Source organism: Eutrigla gurnardus, assembly GCF_963514095.1.
Source record: "Eutrigla gurnardus genome assembly, chromosome: 9".
In the NCBI taxonomy this organism is placed as follows: Eukaryota; Metazoa; Chordata; class Actinopteri; order Perciformes; family Triglidae; genus Eutrigla; species Eutrigla gurnardus.
The window spans coordinates 21,589,536-21,613,248 of NC_139923.1; the positions used below are offsets into that span (position 1 = coordinate 21,589,536).

A 23,713-nucleotide genomic window follows, 5' to 3' on the forward strand; every position below is an offset into this window, starting at 1 on the left:
ACTTCAGTCACAAAAATGAGGAAATCAGGATTGACTTGGATGATACTTGAATATTTAAGTCTCAAGTTTTTTACCTAACAAAACCATAGAATAGTACAGATAAATAGGACAGGCAGACTTTGCCTCACATCAGATGTATTCATTTATTTCACTGCGGGGTCTCACAGACCTGAATGACTTGGAGCTTGTGTTGTGATTAGCTTATAAAGACTTTCCTCATAAGACTTAAATCATGAGTAATCCACATTTTTTTTTAGCATTTATATATACTATATAGACCAGCTGCTCACAATCATTCTTTTATGTACAATAATATAATGTAAAGGAGTACTTCATCCTGATCTTATTGACGCTTTAACCGAAGAAAATGAGTCAATTTTTTAGTTTTTCAGGGGTTTTTTTATGACAAATTACTCAAGTTCATCATGGTATTGATCAAAATTACACGTACACATGTATAGCCAGGCCTATACTAAGGATGTCTGTGACATTTTAACAAAACCACAGTATTTGTGCCTCAGATTCTGGGCCATTGTATCAAAAGCTCCTTCCCATCAGGTTCACTGCTGCTGTCGAACGTGTCTGTTGTTGCTGCTGAGCAGTTTGGGGTACGCCGTCCCGAGGGAGCGTCCTTGTCTGATGACCACCAGCTCTATCTGACACTGGTCGATGTTGACCAACACCGTGGTGCTCCTCTCTGTGTTCATGAGGAAGACGACGGTGAAGAGCGCCATCTCAAACTCGGGGCTGGTCCCGATGAAGGCGCTGCCAACGGGCTTCACCAAACCGTGCCAGCTGAACTGGAGGTTCAGAACGTGGTCGTCCTGATCTGGCTGTGGACAGAAACACATGAACGTTGACTCTGCAGAATAAAGGATTAAAGACATGATGCTACACAGAGAATTGCATTGTTTGAGGAACTGTTCCACTCACCAAGTCATGTACCCTAGCCTTGTATCCTTTGTAGTCCAAGTGGCTGCTTTTTTCTTGCAGGTAGAACTGGATCCAGTTATGGAAACCGATGATTTGGTTTCCAGATCTCGTCTCTCCAACAAACACATGCTCGAATCCACAGGAGTCCGGGCTGGGGAATGTTTTCGTTGAGAGACACAGCACAAAATGAATTATTACCTAAAAACAATTGATTCACTTTGATTGCACACAATGATTAAGTGATGAATTCGAGGACTAGACGTGAACGTCTGCTGCTGTTTGAGCATCTCACACTGTGTTCCTCTGCCGGTGGTAGATGTTGAACCAGATCGATTGCAGCTGTCTCTTAAAGATCCTCAGATTAGAGTTGGACTTTGCTTTGCTCACCAGGTACCTGTGAGCCCGCTGTGGACAAATCACAATTATGACATTGCACTGATCAAAACTGCATGTGCAAAAACTGCATTCATATTCAGATGTGTCCATAAACATAATTCTTTTGAATTCCGATATTTTAACGTAACCAGAGGAAATTTACTGTTACACAAGTATCAGCAACATGATTTAAGAATGTTGTTAGAATGTTATTCCATGTAGGAGAAATAGACATTTACTAACACCCACTGAGGAAATGCTTCAGAGTAAAATATATTCACAGAGCTATTCTCACTTGACTTAGTAGTTTTATCTTTAATGTGTGCCCATTGTCTTATTCTTTTCTTAAATGTCCTGAATGAAAGGTTTCTATTTTTGTTACTCATAATTACATTTTGTATAGTTTGTCTCTGTTTGATTACTGCTGCGTTATAAACAGTCAAAGAGATAGTAAATGTGTATTATGACTGTGTATGTCAGTGGTTTTCAACCGAGAGTTTGGGGTGAAAAGTCCAGACGGAGACCACTTGAGCCAAATAAACAAGCACATTGTGTCCGTTACTCAATCCGACGTTGGCTTTGGGTCAATAGAGACTCTAATAGATAAGAATGCAACAGGTTGTTATTTTAAAGTTGAAACATTTACTGAAAGTCAGCTTTAGACGAGTTATATCTGGATTTATTAGCACAATGCCTAAGATTTATAAGATCAATTACTGGAAAAGTATAAATCCTGTCAAGTTGAGTCCAAAAACAACTGTCTGTTTAAAATGATGCAAGAGACATGATGAAAACAGATCTAAGGTATTTAGGTAAAAACGTTTTACAATACAAATAGGTCCAATGGCATCAAGTACAAATGCTAGTAAGCATAATGCTTAATCAGCGCTACAATAATGAGGGCCTTGGAAAATAGTCTGGCCCCAAAATGTCTGAGAACCGCCGGTGTATGTGACAAAAAAATGTTGGTGTGAGAAGCTCCTGCATCCTTGGACAAGCTTGATTGACAAGAGGAAACCAAATAGAAAAATGTCCTGTTCAGAGGCCTTTAGTCCTCATGTCAGCTACAGCCATCAGGTCCATCTGACAAGCATGCCTTTCCTTCAAATACAACAAGTTCTGCATGTCCACATTTTTCCCCCACTGAACCTCTTTGGGGAGACCAGCTGGGGCCAACACAGCATTCCACAGCTGCACACAGATGTTTTTCTCTTTCTAACATCCTGAAGTAATGAGTTCAGTAAGGCCGGAAGAGACAAACCTCCCTCTGGAGTTCAGCTGAAATCTCAAAACCACAAAGTGTGGAAAAACAACAAACTGGAAAGTCAGTTTGGGGAACAAAACAACTTATATACACGATCTTCTGACTCTGAGAAGATCTCCCCAGACTAAAAACAAACAGGTGTAAGGAATGATGTAACAAAGCTGTTAAAAAGTAGAGTATGTGGCTGGTTAGATGCAACAGGACATGTCAGATGTTACCTTCATGACCTCCGTCTCTAAGACGGCATCCAGGAAGAGATTGATCTCCGCCAGCTCCTCTGTTGTGACTCGTTCGGTCACGCCCGTGGACCGCTCATAGTTGTCCAGGAGTTTCATGAACCCTGCAGGAAAATAAGTCCCATTTATCACAGTGAGGTCGGCAGATGAGCTGGACCTTTAGGCCCAGAGAGAGAGAGAAACTATTCCTGCCTGTGACAGAGACACTTACGGGAGAAGGTGGTTGCGTTCTTCTCGTTTGTTCTCGTTGACGTTGGAGAACAGAGGCAGTGAGGCGTGATCCTGGACGACATGGCTGCCCTCGTTCACAAAGCTGGCCCTGCCCTGGACAGTTCAAACACAAAATATATCCCTGTAAAAGCAGAAGACAGCGGCGTCTGAGTAAGAACATGCTTCGTACCTGAACAGAGATGTTGTAGTCCGTCACAGCATTCATGCGATTCACATCCAACCTCCACAGCTCGTTGAAGAGAGTGGATAGTTCCTGGTTTACAGCTGGTCTGTTGCACAATGACAGATAGGAGAATACAGACATCTGGCAAACTCAAAACACAGAGAAATGATCTGATCAACACTGTACCTTGATGCATTCAGTCCACCGAGAAACACAGCGAGAAGGGCAACGACTCCACAGAACCTGCACACATTTGATACATTCTCTATAAATAAAGTGTTTCTGACCCGGTTTAGTCTAGTGTCAAGCAGAAAAAACAAAATCCGTTAATAAAAGACAGTAAAAGAAAACCCAGGAACAAGCAAAACTGAACTTGACTAAATGGACGAAATTCGAGTGTTTTGTGCAAAAATGAAAACCAGTTACACACCTTGCAGCCATGATTCTCCTTGCAAAGCGAACACTCCTTTAGTTTGGAGTGCAGAGTGTTCCCTGCTCTGTTTAAGTTCAGTCTCCACCCGCTAATAGTTTCCTGCAGGGGTTGGACCATGTCCATGAATTACTGCATAGGCAAATCTCAACAACACACTCTCTGTGGATGTTCATGTTTTAATTGTTTAGCCACCAGAGGACGCTATACCTCGTTGGTTTCATGCACTTTGATTTTCCAACAACAAATGTAAAAGACTGATGGTGATGCAGTGATCATAATTCAAATGAAGCTTTCCTGGCTCGCCATATCATTCAAAAAGTACTGGGAATCATTTACTGTGCTTACCTTTCTTACTTACTTGTCCTAAACAGCCAACAGCGTGTATCATTGCTTACTTAAGTATTATATTAGTAAATCATCATTTTAAGGGCATTTAATGTCTACTCATGTTCTTATCTTCCTCCTCCCTCCAATCCTCCCAGATCCCCAATTCTTCTCACCATCTTCCTTTTCTCCCAGTGAATGGGACTACTTTATGCATGATTCATTGATATGAATATCAAAATATGAAGCCCTAACCAAGTTGTGTAAACTAACCGATCATGTTTTTACATTTTAAATGTGAATCTAAAATGTGAAGAATGTGAAAATAAACCACCAACCTCAGACTTTTAGCATCTTAACTTCTACTTGAGACCCGCTGTCACTGACTTGAAGACGTTTTCGCATTATGAATATTTCCAATTTTTTGTGTAAATTAATCAAATAGGACCGACGTTTGAATAAGTTAACCAAATGTTTCTGTCTTGGTTTGTTTTACACAGGCCATTTCATCTGAACAAATAAGCATGCTGAGACGTAGGCCTACATTTAATAATGTTTCTATATTTGTTCAACATCTTGGTGATATACACTAGAAGTTATACAAGCAGATGTAAAAGGATTTAACCCTTACTTTTTAAAATATGCTCATGATTCACAACATTTTTCATTTATGAATGGACATTTTTACAAACAAAATTAACAAAATATATTCAGGCATTGTGTCCTGAACAATACAGATCAACAATTTTCCCATAACGTCTTCTGTTCGGTGTTCTGACACACTGGATGGAAATCGAATTGTGTTAAATTACTTTATTGATCTAACAAATGGATAAATGTAAAAAAAAAAAGAAAGAAAAAGAAAAACAACAACAACCACAACATGTACGGTCAAGGGTTGCATTATAACATTTTGAAAAAAAAATCTGAATATGCCACAATGCTTTTCTTAAAATAATATTGTCAACCAACAGTATTCAATTAAAATTCAATTTATGGTAAAAAATAAAATAGACATCAAGCTCTTATATACTGTAAATGTGTTGAATTTTAATATCATGCAAAGATATTCATTAGGCGTTGTACTGTGTGATATGCAATACATGTAGATTACTGCTGAGTGAAAACCTGTAAAAGTTCACCGTAGGATAAAATATATGACAATTCCCACGTAATTAGCAGGATTTAGTTCTGTAGAAAACATAGCAGCTGTATCGAAGTCGTTACTTTACACCAACTTGATGGGGAAAATCTCAGCAAATTACTTTTCATATTTCTTTAGTCAGACAGCAATTTATTAAAATCAATATTGGCATATTTTAGATGTCTTTCTTTCTGCTGGTTCTATCATAAATAGAACGGGACCGTACACAACAGAGTACAAAATATTTCCAGAAACCAGCTGGCAGGAGAGCAGTGGTGTTGCCCTAAATGTTCCCTAGCTGTCATCAGATGACATGAACAGAGACGAAGATCAGGAGTCAGGTCGGCTACTGGAGTGTAGACTGTCACGACACCGTTGTTTGAAACCGTAAAAAAAACAAAAAACAAAACACTAATACGTGGCTCAACTTTGAATGCAACACTAAAAAGAAAGGTAGGAGCATTCTGGGTTTTGTTGAGACAAGTCTGTGTGCGAGTGGGGAGGGCTGGCGCAGAGTTTCGTTCACAGCAGGACCAGGCTTCATGGTGCTCATGCGTTGGAGTCCTCATCTGTTACACTGGGGTTTGGTGAATATGAAGCCTCTTTGAAGAAATCTTCATCATCTTTCAGCATGCTCTAGTAAAAGGCAGAATACAGAGAACGTGAGGAACAATATTATCAATGAGTAAAATGTCGTGTTCGTCCCAGTCGACATTTAAATTCTTACCGTCAGGTTTTGAATTTCCTCAGAGAAAGCTCCTATCTGTCTCACTGTTCCCTCAGAGTCCTCCATCTGTGAACCAAGAAGCATCCAAGTGCAAACCTCATTAAACTTAGGAGTGTTTTTTCCCCTCCATATAATGCACATAATAAATGCCTTTCACATAAGTAGATTTCAGATATAATGTACATGAAGTTAGAATGTATAACCTTTTCAGAGCACCATCAGTCCCGTGGAAGAACACGCTCACCTGTTCCAGCCTGTCGAGGTCGTCCTCGTAGATTTGGAGCTCGAAGCCTTTCTGAAAGCTCCGTCCCTTTGGCATCTCCACATCCATCGGACACACGTACTCCTCGCTCTCTTCCTGCTTCTTCCTCCTCAGACTGCCAAAGTTACCAAATGACAGTTTCCGTGGCTGGAGAGAAGAACATACAGTATAGACATTTCATATAGCTACATTTAGATATGCAAAAACAACTCCAGTTTTCATTTTTGTTACAATACAAACTTTACTTAATTTTTCATTTAACGACTTATCAAAAATGTTATAGTTTGGTTTAGAGTGTAAAGAGTCAGCATAGTTGGATTCCAGCCTTTTAAGTCTTGAAGTAGTCTTTTGTGTTTTATTTGAATCGACAGTATATAAGAATGTATGTTTTCATGTCAAAAATATTACCGAGTTTTGATTTCTTGGATATTTACTACCCTGGTAACCACTGTAAAACAAGTTCTAGCAGGATTTTTTTGGAGCACAGTCAGTCTCTCCTCGATGCTCCTCCTTGTGTTACCTTGACTTTAGTGGTGGCAGTAAGCAGAGTGTAGTCTGGGTTTTCAAGACACTCCTGTTTGAGCTGCTGGGCCTCTGAGCCAATGAGCAGGTTGAAATGAGTGGCGAGGTGGCGGCGCAGCAGCGTCTTGTTGGAGGGGATGTTCAGCAGCAAAGCCATGGTCTCCACGTTGAACCGTGGCTCCAGAACCTGGAAAGACAAGAAGGCGGGAAGTGTATTTGGAGTGGAACCTTTAAAGATTGAATCTCCGTTTCCCAGGATGACTGGACGCTGGCCTCTCTTACCATCAGGCCTCCGTGCACGCCGCTGCCTCTCAGGTTGGGAGCGTATTCAGCGAGGTCTGCAGACCGCAGCCACTCCATAACTCTATGGTTGGTCCACTGGGAAATCTCCGCTGGAGAAATATTGTTCTGTGGGCACAAAACACAGAAAAAGGATTTAAAAAAAGATGATGACTATTAATGACTATGTGTAACAGTAGAATGGCTAATTCATCAGGTGATGTTAAAGTGAATGCACCTCGTCGGATGGCCTACGACGCAAGCAGTTGGGCTCATAATTGTTGAGTCGGAGGACTTGGATAGCTCTCTTGATACTGAGGTGATGCAGGACACTCCCCACTTTCAGAGAAAGCAGGTCATCCTGAGGAACAAAGTTAGACATCAGTGACTTGCTGTTAAATTGAAACAATAAAAGCAAACTTCATTTGAAGTTGAGACAAAGTTCAAATGAATCATAAAAGCAAATAACATGCTTTTGCAATAAAAACAAACGGAAATGAACATTCGCTGGCAAAGAAATCACAGTTTTAACAGAGGGAGACGCTGTGGTTTGACACTGTCCCAAAATAGAGAGGGAGACCAGGCCATCTCCAGTGGAGCTCATCAGACTCTGTAATAATCCGATGCAATAATCCTAATGTGAGATGGCACTGGAGTCGTCAGACCTTCTTCTCGTCTGAGGAGGCAGCACATGTGTCTGGCTAACACTCACCACTGTCATGTAGTGCAGCATGCGACCATCCACCCTCCCCTCATCAAACTGGGTCTTATACTGAGGCAGGCCGATATCATCCAGCCACCCTGAGTGGGAAAGAGGAGAGTGTCAGAAGTAGGAAGTAGAGTAAAAGTGGTCAAGAAAAAGAAATTACAGCCGCAAGCGGCCGTCCTGGGTTTCAACTTCAAGTCCCAAGCAGCCACAAGTGACCTCAGTTGGTTTAATTATTTCAGAATAAATTTTCACATGTGGTTCAACATTACCATGAAGCATATTTTATGTGAATTAAAGCGCCCTCTAGTGTTATTTTTGTTGTTGTTGATGAAACTCAATAGGGTGTAGAACCCTAAAAAGTGCAAAAAATGACCAGCAGAGCATTGATAACTTGCTTCAGGTCTTGGACTGGCAGCTGGTACTCACTCGTCACCCAGTTGTAGTCCAGCTTTCCCTTATTATCCTCCTCCTCTGAGCCGAGGGCCTGCAGAGCCAGCTGCAGCTTCTTTCTGTGCAGCTGGTGTTTGATGCCCAGCTCCTAAACATCCACAAGAAGACAAGCAACATTACAGACGTCATCTGAGGAACTATGCTGTGCAGTACGTTCAGCAACAGCAATAAGGTTACATGTCTGCCTGCTTTGCTAAACTAAATTCTTCTGCTTCATCTCACCCTCTCCAGGTCGTGTTGAGAGGCCTGCAGCAGCGTCTGTCCAGAGGAGATCCATACACGAGCCATGTTCACATAAAGACCGAGACCCTGCTCCTGCAGCCAGTCGCACACCTGCTCCTTTGACCACCGTGCAAAGGGAGCATCAACATCACTGGGAAAATAAATAGAAAATTTAGAAAAAGCTATGCAGAACACCATTTGAATTATATAAAAAAAGAAAAACAAAGACATTGTTCAACTTGTGAGCATAGTACATGTATTCTGTTATCCCAGCAAAGAATGCTTCACGAAAAATCATCACATGGTCTAAGAATCTCATTGTACACCTGAGATTCAAAACAACCAAACCACATTCTGAGTCTCATTATTACGGCTGAATGAACACACTTACTTGCCGGCTCTTTGGAGGTCACGAGACCAACCCAGTCTGGGTCCCGCTGTGGCTCGCACTCCGCCCCTTTTGAACTCACCCTCTTGTAGGTTGTCATCCAGGTTAAATGTGGTCGACTGACTCCTTTTTAACCTGAAAAACATTGCATTCATTCAATTCTATGTTCCTCACAATCAAATTATGGCCATAGTAATAAAATACTTTCCACATTTTTTGAAATTTTATTTCTAGCTATATGTGAAATTGTTACATGTAAATATATATGTGCATAATTCTAATTATTTACCAAAGTTTTTCATTTCTTAAATTTAGAGTTATGCCTAAAATCAAGAGTGAAAGAGTATTTTCCTACTCACTTCCCAAAGAGTTTCTTTATTCCTTTGGATTTTTTCCGGCTCTCTGGCGTCGTAGACAGTGTGTGGGTGCTGTCGCTGTTAGCCGACCTCTGTGGAAGCCCGGCCAGATCCAGATGGTCAGTGCCCTGCCCCTCTGTTTCAGCTGTACAAACAAATGCCCACAGAAAGCAATGAGCATCTTGAGGATCGGTGTGGGAGACATGCACAGATCAGCGGAGATGGAGCAGCTGCACGGGGTCACTGTCGAGACCCAGAAAAAACAGAAATACACACAATGTCTCCAAGACCTAAACAGAATGAGAGGTTAGCGGTGGACATCAAAAGCAATGCCTTTTCTAGTACGCATGCATCAGACAAAGCTGATGGAATAAGTTATTTTATTAGATACAATGTGGCTCATTAGTTTTAGATTTTTAGTGGGAGGCATTTGAGATCCAGATAAATAATTGAATCTGTTAATCCAGATCTTGACACAAATGTGTGTTTGGGGAAAGGTTTCATGGAAACAAAAGAGTGTAAACAAATACATGCAGGCACACAGGCAAATGAACAGCAGACTCTCTGCATGTTGGACATTTGTGCAACCATGGGTAGTGACAGAGGCGTGGCTGTTGAAGCAATGAAACATGATGATACAAAGATGGCAGCTGAGTTTAGAAAAGGGTCAAAGGCGTACAATGATATAGGGTATATCCAGTAGTTTCCTTTGTTTTTCTTCAAAGAACTACTGCATCCCGACAATGACCTGTGGTCTATACTGTACCTAGCATAGGCGCACTTGCACTCCGGCTGCGGTCTTCATGTGTTACAAAACACACACAACACACGGTGGGAGTCCAACAGAAAAAGAACAAGACAAAGGGCAGACATTATGAGTGAAATAGGAACAGGATCAGAGAGGTGGAACAAACACAGACACAGAAGTGTACGACACGCACAAAGCATGGTGACAGAACGAAGGGCATACAACATCACAGACACACACTTCCATAATTAAACGGGGACCACAGTTTGCGTGGGCTGCAAAATTATGGTCTTGGTCCATATAGAATGTTCCATGGGTGGGGCTTGGGAAAAATCGCCCATGGTGGAAGAAAAACCTCCAAGAAAAGACACTCTAGTAAACAGTCAGTCAACTGCACAGCTGCTATGTAAATGTAAAAATAGCATCAAAAACACGCCGAGTCACCTTGTAGACTCATCCTTCTGCTAAATGACGTGGCTTGTGCTTACCAAGGTTAGGGGTACTGCCGGTCTTCTTGCCCCCACGGATCTTGAAGAAGCCCTTTCCAAAGGATGAACGAGCCTTTCTCGAGCCAAAGCTGTCGTCCACTGTGTTGGCGGGCAAAGTGGCCGAAGGATTCATGGGCGGCTTTTCACTGATTTTACTGATCTCTTGACTTGTATTCTGAGAGGAGGACAAAAAAAAAGTATATCATGCTAAACTTGTAGCCAAACATTTGCCTTTAGAATTCAAATATTGCAACTTTTAGTGTAGAGAAATTGTTAAGAAGGAGACTGCACACAACATGCAGGATATTCTTAAAGGCTCCAAACAATGTGGATGACACGTGAACAGAGATAACAGATCCTATCATCCAAAATGAATAGCTTTTACCTTTTGATTATTGCTCCTATCTAGTTGGTCCTGGCTGCCAGTCTTTGTAGTGTCTTGGCTGCTGAAATGACAAACCATATAACAATGCACCGTTCACTCATGGCTACAGGATATAAACTGCTGTTTCTTCTCATCATGTGTAACTAAAGCAGCTTACTGCTAAGACGCATCCTCACACTCTCTTTGGCTGCAAACTAACAAAATAGTGCCCAAACATCAGTGTCAGCCTGCTTATTAAAGCTGAGTACATGATATACTACATAGTATTAACTGTGAATGGTATATGGATCACAGCATTTTCTTAATAATAGTATGTTATTTATGAGGATGTATGCATTCACTTGTTTGCTTGTCACTTAAGTGCACACTACTGTGGCTTACGCTGATGAAGAGACACCATTGTATTTTAGCAATGGGGTGTGTCAGAAAACTATGTGAGGGACAGAGAACAATATGTTGTCATTGTTAGTAAATCTATTGTTAAAACACATGGCACAACACCACATGTGCATGTTAATACCCGTAACCAAATGCATATGAGCTAGTCATTGTCACCAACTAAACTGAAAAGCCTTCAGAGCATATTTATAGGTCAGCCCTACAATGACAAAAACATTTATTTTGATGTAATTGAGCACAAAAGAAAGGCTACTGATGACTTAAATATCTAGTGTATCTGTTTTACAAATACCTAATCAGCAAAACTCTCGATTGAACTTAACTTTCAATAAATCAATGCATGTGAAATAAAAAAAATAAAAAATTCAACCTTTCTACATCTGTTGGTGCCGTCTCTGATACTACTTCTGGATCTGGGCTGGGTGTGGGCGAAGGCTCTTCCTTCATTCCATTGAGGATCTCCAACTAAAAACGAGAAAGGAAAGAAGAAGAAAGAAAAAATGGAATATAAATTTAATAAAAACATTAACTTGTCCTCTGTGGCTGTGAGAAAACAGCAGCCCATAAATCTCCACAAGTACTAAGAGAGCTGACTGCAGGTTTTATCTGAATAATTGGATGTCCAGCCCGTCAACACTCACTTAACAAGTGTGAAATTGATGTGAGCCATTGGTGTTTTACCGAGTAGTTTAGAGTCTAATAAGATTTGAAGTTGCTCGAGGGAATAAAGGGGAAAACTTAAGTACAAGAGCCATTGAAATTAATTAGCAATAAATTAGAACGATGACACAACCAGTAATAACATCTTAAATCTCTAAATCACTGATAATAGATTTTGATGCATTTGTTATATTGTTCACATTTTATCTTTTCATGCCGTTTATTGGTAGTATTTCACTTGCCAGTGAAGCCAACCCCACTAGCGACAAACCTCATCTGGGCTCTTCCTTCTCAGTTGTTCAACATCTGTATCTTCATACTTTTCTGAATCCTCAGACATGGTGTCGGTTGACAAGATGGCAGTGGATACATCAAAGTGACTCTCTATGTACTCAGCATCTTTGCTTTTCTCTGGAGTAAACATGAGATAAGATGCATGTAAAATTTAAGTAGCAGTCATTTCATTTTGCATTGATCAAACCTAAAATAAAACCAAAGAAAAAATAAATGATATGTGTGGCAGAATGCTACAGAACAGAGTTATATGAACAAGTGTATGAGTAAACAGCAATGCTCAGGGCAATACAAATACATCCATTGAAAAACAAGCAGCCAAATGGATATATAGGTTGCCGTATGCAGCCAACTTGAGTTCTAATTGTTTCCGCTCTTAAAATAGGCATGAGGAAAATGAGGCAAACAAATTGTTCCCTGTGGTGCATTGTCTCTAGCTCAAGTTAGAGTGATTTTCATATAGTACTGAAATAAAGAGTTATCTCACCTTTCTTCCCTTGCACCGACATCACCATGTCTTGAACTTTCTTGTACCGCAGCAGTGACTGCTTTAATTCCTCAATCTTACGATCCTGCAAAGGAAAAGACAATTGAATGTGCAGCAGGAGAGTTGAATCATTTGACTTGACAAAAAGCAAATCAAAATGTGTCACATGTACCTTCTCTTCATTGGCTGCCATCAACGATTCAACTGCCTTTTTCATTCTCTGCACCTCCACATCTGGTGAGGACAGACAATGATTACAGACAAAGAACTGTAGCGTTGACAGTGTGAAGTCTGAGGAGCATACAAGAGGGGGGATGCATAATAACCTGAACACACAAGGTGCAAGAAAAATGGAGGATTTAACACATTCAGATCATACAGGTCGTATTATTACTGACCGTCATTCCAGTAACAGCGTGCCCGCATTCTCTTTATAACTTAGATTTTGAAAGCACTTCAAATTGATTTATCATAAACCCCTTGTGAGCAGGTGGTTCACATATTTCACTTTGGTAGAACATTTTCACTTTTCAGAACAAACACATCGATAATATCATATTCCATGCGAACGTGTTGTTCACACAGATCACATGAACACAAAAGGATTGCCTGCAGTCTGAACATACAATAGCTGACCACGTCTGGAGGTCTAGACTAGTGAACTGCATGTGCAGTCATACTGAAGGGAGTCAGTGCACTGAATGAAAAATGAAATTGTTCTACATAAGTGATGGGGGAATGTGAAGCAAATATAAAAACAGCACTTTGAACAAAGTTACTGTCACACAACACTGAGCACGAGGACAACATTACAGGTTAGCAGGGCACACACTGGTTGTTGGTGTGAGCAGGGGAAGGTTTAGAGGAGTTGGAGGGTACAGGAGGTGATTATTATTGGAGGACATGAGGCAGGAGGATGAGTGAGCAGCCTGAATGGTTATGACAAACAACAAAAGTCATTCCTCATTCCTGTTGAAAACACAATGCAGACATTCCTTGTTCCAGGCTGGGCATAAAATAAAAGCTTTTGGGTGACCATGGTTTTGCTCAGTACAAAGTCCTTCAGAGTTCACAGCAGTTTAACAGGTCGGTGATGTGGTGCTCTGAGGTATTAGCACTCCAATGGGTTACAATGGACAAGCTGAGTTCGGGTGGCTCATGCTCGTTCATGCAAATGGGTTGAGAGAGGTGCAGTTATGAAGTGCAATAACACAAAATAAGCATAAAACCCCCCTTACGTTTTTCTTTCAGCCTCTTTCTAAGAGTTTCATCTGGATGAAACAGGACAAAGAATTATGAAACAAGAACTGGTTGGTTGAAGATTCTGACTTCTTATAGAACTATGCCTACTGTTTTGCTAATCATACTTTGATATTACCACTCAGTCATATAACAGGGTTAAACATGAGTCAAGACGTCATGCATGCTCATTCATTCAGTAAGGCTTGTGATTTGATTAGCTTTCCCACCTCTCTCTGTGAGATCTGAACCACTCAAGGCAATTTGTTTGAAGCCTGTCTCATCCTGTAGTCTCCTCATATCGCCGTCTTTGCCCTCCAGCTGCCTCCTCAGTATGGCTAGCTCCTCCTGTTCAACAGAGGACAACAGTGAGGGTATTTCCTCCACAGAGGCACAACATTCCCCGTCCCATCTCCACACTACAAACAAACCACAGCACAGAGGTTCACAGATGCTGATGTGGCGTAGAGGCATCCAGGCCACACCTGCTCTAAAGGGCAACATGTGTGATGGGTAAGCACTCATGACTGGGAGGGCTGCAGTAATGAATACAGGAGCCATGAAAAAGAATTAAGTTTAAGTGACCACAATATGAATCAAGCATGGAGACAAGCAAATTCAACGATGAAAGGTTTGAATAAAGATGACCAGAAAAAAATGATAAATTAGTACAAAAAGGGATAAAGAAAGAAACAGAACGCTGCCAACTGTCAGAAACAAATTCAAGCATACTTGTGGTTTGAAAAATGTGAATGTTTACTTAAAGTCCCTTGTAGATGGAGTTTAAAAGTGGTATTTCTGACTACACCTGACTTTATACATTTTACAGTGCTGCATGGTTTAGTAAATCAAGTGATTTCACTGTTTGCAAAAAAAGTGACATCATTTTTGCAAAGAATGAAGAAAAAAAAGAAAAGGAAAACCAAAGCAAACCAAATTTAATTATTTTTACCCTCAAAAATAAAGAAAAGAAGAGGAGCCAAAGGGAGAGGTCAAAAACCATAATCATACAGCAAGCAGAACGGTCATCCTGAGAAAAGCCAACCTTCATAGCCTGGAGTTTGTGCTCCTTCCTCTGTTTCTCATACTGCACCTGGCCCATTTTGATTTTCAGGCTAGAAAGCTTGGCCATTAGCGACTAGCAGTTGAGAGACAAACCGAGGAAGAGAGAAAATAGAGATGCAAGGAGTGACAGACAAAAGAGGTCAAGATGGAATACCCAGGCTTCCAACAAAGATATTTACAGCACAAAGCACATTAAAAATAGACACTGCTGGCCAACAGAGTGAGAACTTAAAGAGCAGTTTTAACTCTATGAGCGAACTGCAAAGGTGCCATTTCTCCTGAAGCTTCAACAATTGTATTCAACGAAAAAAAAGTCTTAAAAACAGCCACCAGAATCAAACTGGGAGCCGTTTATAGAAGCAGGAGGATTTTCACCTGAAAGAAAGTTAACATATCTAGTGAACTAGTTAAGTAGGGAATTTTCCCCAACAGTTTGAACTATTTTCAACAGCAGGGGAAGTTTCCTAGAAAATTATCATTTATTTTAAACTGTTTAGCTGGAGGAGGCCGGTCCTGAGGATACATGAGAAGCTGGCAAAGATGAGATTTAAGCAATGAAGAGTTTTTTTATATAAAATGTGGGAGAAAACTTCCGTGTGACAACTCACCTTTGTAGATTTAAGTTTCTTTTCGTACTGTAGTTTTTCACTCTCCAGATCTGTCAATCTGTACCGCAGTTCATTAATTTCACCAATCAAATCCTGAAAGAATAGAAAGTGCATATCACACAAATACTAAACTAGCAAGCAGGCTCTTAAAATATTAGTAATAATTTAATCTTTTTGATTGGCTGTCGATTTTCCAGTATGAATTTCATTATGGCAGTTCTCACATTTTACAATTTCAGTTAAAAGTGGGAGTGAATTCCTTGAAGAGTAGACGCTTCAAAAGGTGCAGCAGTGACAGAGCGAGAGAAAGCTGCTTGTAGAAGGGATTTATGTGCTGTGAGGCGGAACATGGACAGCAGCTTTTTGTTCCAGTGGGGTGGAAGAGACGGCTTCACTGCTACAACAATAATGTGACGTGAAAGCTTTCCAAGTAATCTGCATAGTCCCTCCGGGAGCAGAAAACTCCCCATTTCTAGATAACACGTGATTGACATCTTAATAGGGCAGTTAATCAAAATAAGGTCAAGTACAAAAAGTGTCTGGGCAAGTGTCTGTTTGTGTCGGTGAGAGAGAGAAAGGGCACGGGCAAAAAAACAAAGAGGATTAGCGTCCTAAGAATTAGCTCACATACCTCACTGTCCCTAAATCTGTCATCAAAGTCAAGTCTCGCCTTCTCCATGGAATTCAGCTTCAGCTTTAGGTTGGACACTTCAGATATCAGTTCTAGCTTCTGGTTCTCCAGTGCAGTTCTACACAGAAGCTCCTACAATGATAAATAGTTAAGATAGAACTTTACTGACTCCTGATAGAATTCTTGTGCCAGAAATAGATTAAAAAATGACACACACACACACACCTGTTGCAGCATCTCCTCAGTGGCGTTGAGTTTCTCCCTGTGCTCATCCAAACACAAGTCCAGGTCTCGAATCTTCTCTCCCTGAGCCTCCACCTGGTCTGTCAGCACGCTCACCTGCATGGACCCAAGAGGTCACTCTTTTTTTCCTTCTTTTTAAATAGATGTTATTTCCATCTTATATAAAGATGTCTGTGTAGAACTGATAAGATTATCTAAGAATTGCTGGATAGGTACCTGAAGAACCAGAGACTCCTTATCATTTTCTATTCGGGAGAGCCTTTCCTGGTAGTGGTCACCCCCACTCAGAGAGATGTGCCCATTGGACTGCAGGTAGAGAGGAAAATATGGATTTGACAAAGAACCTTGAGAACAGCTGATCTTTGGTAAGCGGTACAGGCAAGTTATTAATTCAGCTAACCATAACAATCTTAAAGGTTTCGGTGCCTAATAATGGTCTCCGGTGAAGTGCTTCATGTCTTCACAGCTTTACCCCCGCACAAACAAAACCTTACATGGCTGAGAAGGCTAACAGAGACTGTTGTGCAGTGTGCAGAGTGACTTACAGCATTACACAAAAACTCTGGCATTTATCTGGCCTGCAGCCCATCACTCTCCCAAACAGCCCTCTGGCTCCTAAGAAGTCAGCGTGCTTCTTGCAGCACACTGGCTGGTACAGTGACAACACCCGCATTTAATCTTGCATTCCCAGGGAATTCAGCAGAGGAGGACGGTCCTGTTTTTTTCTTTGCAGACAAAACCGTCATCCACTTTCACACAGGACTGTTTGCCCATGATTGTTGGAATTCAAAGAGTGTTAATGCACCATACAGAGTGAGCACAATCAGAAGCAAACCAGATGTGCTGAAGAGTGTTTGCAGCACATTCTGTGCAAACATCCCAGACAAGACCTCCCAACACGGGGGAGACAACTTAAACTGAGTGTTCCTTCCTTCAGATCTACAATATTCTTATGAGGAGAGGAAAAATTAAATGTGACCATATTTTATTACGTGCAATTCCAGTTATTACACTCAAAGATGAACAACAAAACCCATTCTTGCTCTTGACTGATGATGATTTTCTAATCTGTTGCATATCTCAAAGACTTCTTCTGATCTTAAGCGACTCATGCAGCATAACCACATCTTTCCTACATGTGCATCTTACCAGGTGACCATGGAGCCACTCGACCAGGCTGCCAGCTGTGGAGTCGGGGATCTGGCAGCGTAGACTTTCCCTTTCATCTGTGTCCATTAACTCCAGGACGCTCCTGAGGTCTTCCAAAAGGTGAAGCGCCCGCAGACTGCCCATGAAAGGGGAGGTGGGTGATTGGCAGTCATACATCCCATTGGAGTAGTCGATAGCCTTGGAGCCTGAGGTAAACAAGCACAACAGAGGAGAGAGGCAAACATTAAAAACGTGCTACAATCCAAAGAAAGACAGAAGTACCATCTCATCTGCATTTTAATAGTACAGAGGAAACAGGTATTTTTTGGCTCAGGTTCTGACAAAGAAGAAAGTGCCATGCAATGACTTTTAAAACTTTCTTATCAACAGTAATATTGAATTTACTAGATGGCAGTCTACCTGCCATCTCAAGCTGGACAAAACCGAATAATCATGTTATTTGGAGACAACCATTAATAGCGCTGTTTTTTTTATCCTCTGGAGTCCTTTGCAACAACACAGTAAGGTCAAATTAAAGTTGGAGGTTGTGTTTTTATCAAAAGACGTTTAGATTTTCATTCACGTACATTTGGTTTGTGAGTTGAATCTATATTTCTGTATTTGTTTGCGTTGCTGATGGTTTAATTGAACTTTTCACTCCATAGTCAAACAACTTAATTAACTTCGCCGTTGTCTCTAAAACAGATGCCTGCGCAGCTTAAATATCAATAATGAAACAAATATTTAAATGTATTGAGTTCAGGCTGCACTTTGCTGTTCTTAAAAAGTGGTTACCACTGATGGCAACCAAGGGCCAAAAATTGGATAAAAAAAATTCTCAAAATGTTTGCCAACGGTTCCCCGGCAACTCAGTAGGTATTTATACTAGTGAACATAGTAACAAGCCACACAGCCTTAACAAGCACAAAATAAATTCTTAAGCCTTTCTGAAAAACATGGAGCTCCAAACACCAGATGATGTTCACTGGCAATATCAGCTCTGCAACAAACCAACAAACCATAATACTAGATAAAGTCTATATATACATCGCAACATGACTGAATACATTCCTAAAATATTTTTACACATGCTTAATGATATAGGAGAACTGTACCTGCTATAATGCCATCCATCTGCTCTAGGGCAGCTGCCAACATGTCGCTCGCATCAGCCATCATCTTGCATCAATGACGAACCTGGAAAAAACAATGAAACCATGTAAAAAAAAAACAAAAGGCCTGCTTCCTTACTGTATTTAAGTCATTTTGAAGAAAATGAACATCTGTTTTATATAAAAAGCATCAGTATACAGATGTTGCACTGGTGATGATACCCAAAAAATGCACAATAATTCAAAATCAGGTGAAGTAGTGCATTTAAATTGTATTTTATGTACAAAGAAGCTTAAATAAAAAACATCTACATGTGTATTGTGTACCAAGCACTAATACATACATTTTGAAATTGAAACATCCATGCTTATTGACTATAACCCAGGAGCATGATGCACTGATCATCACAGTTAATGGAATAATACCATTGTGGCAGCTGCTCTGTGTATTCAAAATGTGAATAGCAACAGTGCAGGAAGAGGACAAATCCGTCAAACCAGTTACAGTACAAGTGCCCTAATGTTGCAGTTAAGCATGTGATTATAAAAAGGTTCCCACCCAGGAATTAGGCTGTAACTGCAGTACATTCTCAACAAACCTCTATGCCTAAAAAGGGATAGTGCATGCTTAAATAACATGTTTGAGAGATTGGTTCGACTGTACCAAGCTATATGTCAGAAAAGAGGCCCATCGCAATGGTTGTCCGTATTGAGCTCTATGTTGTAGAGATCTTATGTAAATTTTGTCAGGGAAAGTGATGAATAATGCATTTCAGAATATCAATCAGGCCATTAACTAAAATATTGGCACAATGAATGCCCAGCCAACAGGACACTGGACACGCTGTGTGGAGTGGAGCTACATTTTAGTGTCCAAGCCTTGGACATCTGCCCAGACAGCACAACAGACCCTTTATCTTTGGACGTCTGATCAAAAGGCTCTGCTGTATTTACGCATGCTTAAACATGCATGCGTAGGCACTCATCTGTAGATGCACACACCTTTTCCTTTAATCTGCTGCCTCACATCCTGGGAGTGCCTGACACTGGGACGTAGCACCATTTACAAACTTTATGGAAACCACCCACCGAACTAACACTGTTATTTCAGCATTCCTGTGGGCACATTTTCCATTATGTGTAAAATAAGCATCCACTAAAACTTAAGAATTGTCTCTCACACACACACACACACACACACACACACACACACACACACACACACACACACACACACACACACACACACACACACACACACACACACACACACACACACACACACACACACACACACACACACACACACACACACAGTAGGCTGAGAGGAGATGAGAGGAACCAGCATGAAATCACAGTAAACTTTTGAGTGGTTTCCAACACAAAAATTCTGAATGAGGGTAAAAATGCTCCTCTCAGGCTGCCTACAGTGACTGCATGTCTGTACCAATGGGACAATCAGAAAACATGTAATTTAAAACAGGCAGGGCAGAAAACCAGATCTAACAGTTATTTCAAAAAGGCAATATTTTACAATGTTCTGCTAGCATCTGAAAAAGTTTTTAGAATTAAACCCTTTCACGGTCAAATACCGAATACCAATGAGAAGACGTTTAACCAAACTCACTACACTTCAACAACAAATGCACAGCTGAGAGCCAGTCTTCCACAAGACAGATTTTGGACCATGATGACTCAAACTGGAATGAATGCCTGCAGGGCATCCCCCTTAAAAATCCGAGTCAGCTCTTCTCTCACGGCAGAAAGGCAAATACGGGTAAGGTCAACACATGGCTTTCAGCAAACAGACTTCAAACACATCAGGCCAAGACCAGACATGCTGCTCGGAAACCTGCCGTCCATGTGTCAATCAATGCTAAACAAGTGTAAAGAAAGACCATCTCTGAGCACTTCCATGGCATCATCCTGGTTTCAGTAGACAGAGTCCAGAAAGATCTCAGCACAAAGAAAAGCCTAATTACAGAGAAGTGCACTCTGTCCTCAAGTCATTGGATGCCTCCATCCTTCGTTTAGTCAGATGTAAACACAAGAGGGTGACTGAGGCTGCAGGGTGAATTTGATGCTTTTGTTTAGACAATACAACAAAGGCCGTGTTTTGGAGTGGCAAAAACTATTTTCTTAAGAAATCCAGGGCATTTACAATTTCTGAAAAAAAGTGAAAACCCATTATGATTTCAAGAAACCAAGGGGACATCTCCACATAGCTTCTTCTGGAAAAAATATTACAACAAACAAGCAAATTCTCACATTAGAAGAACGGTTTGGCATTTTTGCTAGGAAACCAATTGCTTGATCATGAGACATCTCAGTAATCCCAACAAGCAAGCATCACTCTCAAAACAAAGTCTCACTGTCTGCCCTTCTATACGCACAGCTTACACAAACCATAGGACACAGAGAGAACTATTGTTCATAACAGAGGGGTATTTTCACTGAGAGGCATGAGAGGACAGAGACATTTAAAAAAAGCAATGCTCCGCTACAGTACACATGGCATTTGCAACACCTGCCTGCATACTCTTTTCAAACCCAAACAGCCTCAAATCAAACCCCCCCCAAAAAAAACACATTCATAAAGCAATCTTGCCCTTTGGTGAAAACAGCCATATAATTCGCAGAGACATTCAGAGAATAATGAATACAAGGGGGAGAGTGGACCACTATAATGGCTTTTCACATCCTTCAGCTCTGGTCCCTTCAGGCAGAGCGAACCACCATAACCCATCCTCGCTAGACACTACAAAGAGCCGAAGTATTCCTGGTAAACAAAAGAGGGGAAAAAAAACTGAGAGAAGATCCTCAGTCCCGTATGACCAGTCAACTATACTCTTGCACACACAAAATAGAAGCCTCTGGGCCACTTGTCTCTAAAAGGGGAGAGAACGTGTTTACAGCATGCAACTGGTTAACAGCTAGTGCTGCACTATTGGTGGTAAATAGGCCCGGGGAGAGAGAGGAATTTACAATCCAGGCATAAATCATACAGAAGTTTGCTTACATGCCCTTTTTTATCCAGGTAAACACAAAAAAAGATACATGTCAATTTCAGTGGACATAAGGGGATACGATCCAAGTCTTACCACATAATGACACTTCTCATGTCTTGGGTCATGCAGGCCATGACTTAGTCTTTACCTTCACAAAATGTTTCCATGAGAAAAGCTTAATTCTGGCTTGAATGAATGCTCTATTCAGCTCTGAAAACCGTAGAAAATGCTGACGTGTAACAAGGCGGGTAAGCTTTTCTTTAGACATCATCTAGTGTGTGGGTGCTAACAGTGTCGTGCCACACCATACAAGATGCTTAAAATAGTTATATTATGAGAGAACTGCCTGCTGTGATTTCATCTCGTGACAGGCTGACGTTATGGTCTACCAGTTTAAGGGCGAGTGGTTGTGCAGTAAGCAGGTTGTGTCCACTAATTCTCTGGGTGTAGACACTCTCGGTGCATTCACCAGCCGCCGGCAGGGCACTGCTCTCGTATAACCTGCAGCTATTTCCAACCTGAGTGAGCAGGCAGAATACATCATCACTAATTTTACACCGCCAAACAACACTGCTTATATGAAAACCTGGTGGTGAGGGTGAAAACCTGAAGGACCCTTGGACGATGCAGTGTAAACAAACTGAACAAAAGATGGAACTTGAGATTTTGAAATACAAGAGCTACCACGTGTAAAATCTTCTGCCCATCTGTTACTCACATTACTCACAGCTGCACTGTTTGTACTTTAATTTGACTTTGAAGTTATTTGGCTTCTACATTATGCCGGAAAGAAACACAACACTGAACAGTGCACATGTGGTACAGATGTAAATCAAAACAGCAAAGGTTCACACTGCACTTCAGGTTTTACTGCGTATAAGCCCACCCATCATCACTCCATCTGCAAAATAAGTAGTTTGCTGCAGTTTTACAAGCCGACATTTTTAGCATTCTTTGTAAATAAATTCCTTAAATTGTTTTTGCTGCAGTAAAGACTGGAAGAAAATGAAATTAATAGCCCTGGGGATTTCCCTAAAATCTGAACAATAATTAACATGACCAAGGAAACCCCCAGAGTTAAAGAGACACTAAACACGTTAATTAAATCTCCCACACTACAGAGGTAGAAATAGGCCTGGCATAAGCTCCAACTGATGGTTAAATGATGGCTGAGGCAGAGTCAGTACCTGGAAAGGATGTAGTATTACATTTTCAGATAATTCAGTTGTCTTGGAAAGGGAGGTCAAACAGTTTAAATACTCGACTAGGTGGCAATACAACAACAGGTCAAATTCCATTGTTTAGAGGAGAAAAAAAACCCAGACAGTAAACGTCTGGGTAAATTCACCTTGGATAACTCCCATCACATAATGTACAAAAGGACGTAAATCTCGCCAGCAGGCAGCGCCACCAAGGCCACATCAAACCAGATCAGTGTAGTCCCATGCAAAAAGAGGTGGCCTCGGGCTCTGAGAGTTACTAACCACAATGTCTGGCAGAGTCTGGAGCTGTGGCGAAGTCATAAACCCACGTTAGCCTGACTCTCTGACGTCTACAAACCCTTTAAGCCCCTGTTAGATAAACGGTGAAACCCACGCATGTTACAATAACGTCACATTATTGGGTTTATATTTTGGTGTAACGTAACTTACAGACTAAGCTATAGTGACGTTAAACTAAGCTAAACAGTAGCGTTAGTTATGTTTAAATTAAGTTTCCTGCAACAAGTGACACGAGTGAAAGGTAACTAGCAAAGTTCAACAACCGTTTACTTTTAGCCAGCTAACTTGCGGGGGATGCCCGACACTCCCCGAAGTCTTCCCCAGAAGTCCCGGGACCTCTTTAAAAGTCGTTAATACTATCACGGTGGGGGGAAAAGTACACAACTGTCCGGTAACGCTAAAGACACACACACAACAGCCGTTTTCCCCCGACTGGTTAGCTAATCGTTAGCAACGCATAAACACAAGTGAGTGGAAACATTAAATCACAGACAAAACAGCAACTCGCTCACTTACCGAAACTCTGCTTACGCGATTCCGAGGTTACCGTTAGTTATTTTCTTCTTATTGTTTGCCAAATAAAAAACACACACAACAATTGGTTTGTGAACTTCTACGTGCCCACCAGTACGACCCCCGTCCCTCACATTACTACGCCATGATGTGCCGAAGTGACA

The 23,713-nt window shown here is 41.1% G+C and overlaps 2 protein-coding genes across 8 annotated transcripts; both read right to left on the reverse strand.

Annotated features, from left to right (window-relative positions):
- Window positions 1-367: 367 nt before the first annotated feature.
- endouc (endonuclease, polyU-specific C) lies at window positions 368-3,731 on the reverse strand. Its single transcript, XM_084016875.1, is given in 9 exon segments — window positions 368-833; window positions 934-1,084; window positions 1,226-1,338; window positions 2,791-2,912; window positions 3,020-3,044; window positions 3,046-3,132; window positions 3,209-3,308; window positions 3,389-3,445; window positions 3,633-3,731. Coding segments are annotated over 9 exon segments (939 nt in total). The 5' UTR covers window positions 3,644-3,731; the 3' UTR covers window positions 368-560.
- A 1,091-nt stretch (window positions 3,732-4,822) lies between these two features.
- Window positions 4,823-23,706, reverse strand: ppfibp1b (PPFIA binding protein 1b). 7 transcript variants are annotated; one of them, XM_084017445.1, is made up of 28 exons: window positions 23,553-23,706; window positions 18,530-18,611; window positions 17,415-17,620; window positions 16,482-16,571; window positions 16,248-16,361; window positions 16,023-16,154; window positions 15,392-15,484; window positions 14,764-14,856; window positions 13,949-14,066; window positions 13,718-13,750; window positions 12,652-12,713; window positions 12,480-12,564; window positions 11,970-12,109; window positions 11,409-11,503; window positions 10,640-10,697; window positions 10,255-10,429; window positions 9,785-9,817; window positions 9,022-9,163; window positions 8,666-8,797; window positions 8,275-8,425; window positions 8,029-8,140; window positions 7,606-7,694; window positions 7,132-7,254; window positions 6,897-7,022; window positions 6,613-6,801; window positions 6,075-6,239; window positions 5,831-5,896; window positions 4,824-5,739 (listed from the first exon to the last, which is right to left on the reverse strand). In XM_084017445.1, exons 2-28 carry the CDS (start codon window positions 18,591-18,593, stop codon window positions 5,653-5,655), a joined length of 2,973 nt encoding a protein of 990 aa, XP_083873571.1. In that variant the 5' UTR covers window positions 18,594-18,611; window positions 23,553-23,706; the 3' UTR covers window positions 4,824-5,652. The 7 variants fall into 7 exon arrangements, with proteins under 7 accessions (XP_083873573.1, XP_083873571.1, XP_083873570.1 ...); XM_084017444.1 differs by having other exon boundaries at window positions 10,640-10,700; XM_084017447.1 differs by lacking the exon at window positions 9,785-9,817 and having other exon boundaries at window positions 4,823-5,739; window positions 10,640-10,700.
- Window positions 23,707-23,713: the final 7 nt, after the last annotated feature.

What these genes read in the sequence shown, in the direction of transcription:
- ppfibp1b (XM_084017444.1), bottom strand. Translation starts at nt 18,593, where the DNA reads ATGATGGCTGATGCGAGCGACATGTTGGCAGCTGCCCTAGAGCAGATG. An exon ending in GATGGATGGCATTATAGCAG is followed by an intron (nt 17,621 to 18,529) that starts GTACAGTTCTCC and finishes TGTTTACCTCAG; the next exon opens with GCTCCAAGGCTATCGACTAC. An exon ending in AGAAACTTAAATCTACAAAG is followed by an intron (nt 14,857 to 15,391) that starts GTGAGTTGTCAC and finishes CTCAACTGCTAG; the next exon opens with TCGCTAATGGCCAAGCTTTC.